The sequence below is a fragment of the Protobothrops mucrosquamatus genome, unplaced genomic scaffold, assembly GCF_001527695.2.
Source record: "Protobothrops mucrosquamatus isolate PMUCROS unplaced genomic scaffold, P.Mucros_1.0 scaffold269, whole genome shotgun sequence".
NCBI classification, from domain to species: domain Eukaryota; kingdom Metazoa; phylum Chordata; class Lepidosauria; order Squamata; family Viperidae; genus Protobothrops; species Protobothrops mucrosquamatus.
Window position 1 is genome coordinate 123,678 of NW_015386614.1, and position 2,067 is coordinate 125,744.

Consider the following 2,067-nt stretch of genomic DNA (forward strand, 5'->3'; position numbering starts at 1 on the left):
TGATTTTAAAGTTTCAGGGGATTTTTAAGGGTAATTTTAATTGATCGGCCTGTTTAAATATTTCTTTTTAATTCGGCTTTTAATTATTGTATTTGTATTGTAGTTTTTATGAGGCTGTTAGCCGCCCTGAGTCCCATGAGGAGAAGGGCGGGGTATAAATTAAATTATAAATAAATAAATAAATAAATAAATAAATAAATGGTCACTAAATGAACTGTCATAAGTCGAGGACTACCAGTACTGGGAGCTACAGAGAGGAAATGTTTAGACACATTCCTAAAGGTTTTTTTAAACCTAGAATTGTAGAATTATGGGAAATATTAACTAATATTTCCTGAGGTCCATAAGTTGAAGATTTATATTATTCTGAGGTTTTCAAGAACTCAAAGTAGATACACCTTTAGGGCATAATAACATGGCTAAGAGATTTATCCAGAGGCAAAAATAAAAAAATAATTTTCAAGCAAATTATTAAGCTACAAATGCAATTTTTGGTACCTACTAAAAGTTTGATTTCTTTAGCCCGGTTTGCATACTTGAGTGTGTTGTATGTGTCCTCATAGGAAAGTATGGAAGGGCTAATAGCTGCAATCATGATTGTCCAACAGTTTCCACCAACAGAATCTTTTAGGAGGTGCGTTAGCTTGCTGTCCCGATATGGAATGTGGGCTTTTTTACTCTATGGATCAACAAAATTAATGGAGGATTTAGATTCTATAAGAAACAACTCTTTCATATAATTCTTCTGCCATTACAACTACTATTCCTATTGTGTCTAAGGCCAATGAATACAATGAATTGTATATCTGAAATATGCACAGTGCTGTTTATTTTAGAACCCTATTTATTTATTAGAGTTAATCCTGCCTTTATTATTGGTGGTGAACAAACAATCCTTCTTTTTTGTATTTTCCTCACAACAATCCTGTGAGTTTTGGGCTGAGAAAGAGTGATAGGCCCAGAGTCACCCACCCAGCTTTCATGTTTAAGCCAGAATTAGAACTCTGATTTCTAGGGGAGCATCTTAATCAATACATCAAACTGGCTCTTCCATGCCATTATAGGATTACAGTATCATCTGTCATTCTGGAAAAGAAAAATCCTTCCCAGAGTTGAAGCTTAAGATTCTTGCCCTATCTTTATTGATTTATAGGACAAGAAACTATCAAGGATTACAGATGTTAGTTTAGTAACATTGTTTCATAAAAGTGGATCATATGCATTCCTTAAAGAATATAGCTGTTGCACATTTATAATGTAATAATGGAAACATCGGAAGGATATATATATGGAGGAAATATGGCAAACAGAGATGCTTTTTCAATGTATCTCGCTGTCAGACGTGATTCCAGGGCATAGTTAAAAAGTTAAAATGGCTGTAATGTTGTGATCAGAGCTCCACTATTTCATTATCCCATTCTTCTCCATCTTATAGCTGGCTTAAAGGCCATAATAAAGGTTTGATCTGATTTGACAGAGAATAATTAGGTGTAAAATTAGAATTAAAAATACAGAGCAAAGAAATCCCTATACTCTAAATGTAGTCAGACAAAATAGCAGTAGCTGAGGAGTAAGAGATAATTTACCTTGGCATCTGCCAGCCCATTAATAACATTAATGAGAGCCAGTAGGGATCGGTTGATGTTGGCACCCTCACGGAGTCGTTCTCCTTTGGTATTGGCAGCAGAGGCACGTTCAGAGCCAGCCAAATCAACCAGGCTCATCTTTGCCACTAGCTGATCCTGATCTATGCCCGCCACAAGATTTTGCTGCTTCACACAGATCTGCAAAAAATTGCAGAGTTTGGTATAGATACCAGATACTGGGTTGTCTAAAGAACAGACAAGTCTCAAGAAAATTGGACTGAGTTCCGGTGGCAGGCGATTTCGCTGGTCGCAGCTGTTTGCTGCCTCCCGCCTGTTTTGCGTAAAAGCCGGTTTGACAGCTAGCATCTGCTGTCAAACGGCTTGATACCTTTCCCCTGGGCATAAGGGGATCGGTGAGCTGCCCGGGGTAGGAGTTGAGTTCCCGAGTCGTCCTATATGGACGATGTAGGCGAGAACTCCT

General features: G+C 37.6%; 1 protein-coding gene across 1 annotated transcript in view; it reads right to left on the minus strand.

Annotated features, from left to right (window-relative positions):
- KIF18B (kinesin family member 18B) overlaps positions 1 to 2,067 on the minus strand; it is a 26,231-nt gene that overhangs the window by 17,040 nt on the left and 7,124 nt on the right. The window contains exons 5-6 of the mRNA XM_015814638.1: positions 1,587 to 1,784; positions 503 to 679 (exon numbers count right to left, since the gene is read on the minus strand). Coding sequence (XP_015670124.1) covers positions 503 to 679; positions 1,587 to 1,784 — 375 coding nt within the window. The remainder of the gene's footprint in view (positions 1 to 502; positions 680 to 1,586; positions 1,785 to 2,067) is intronic.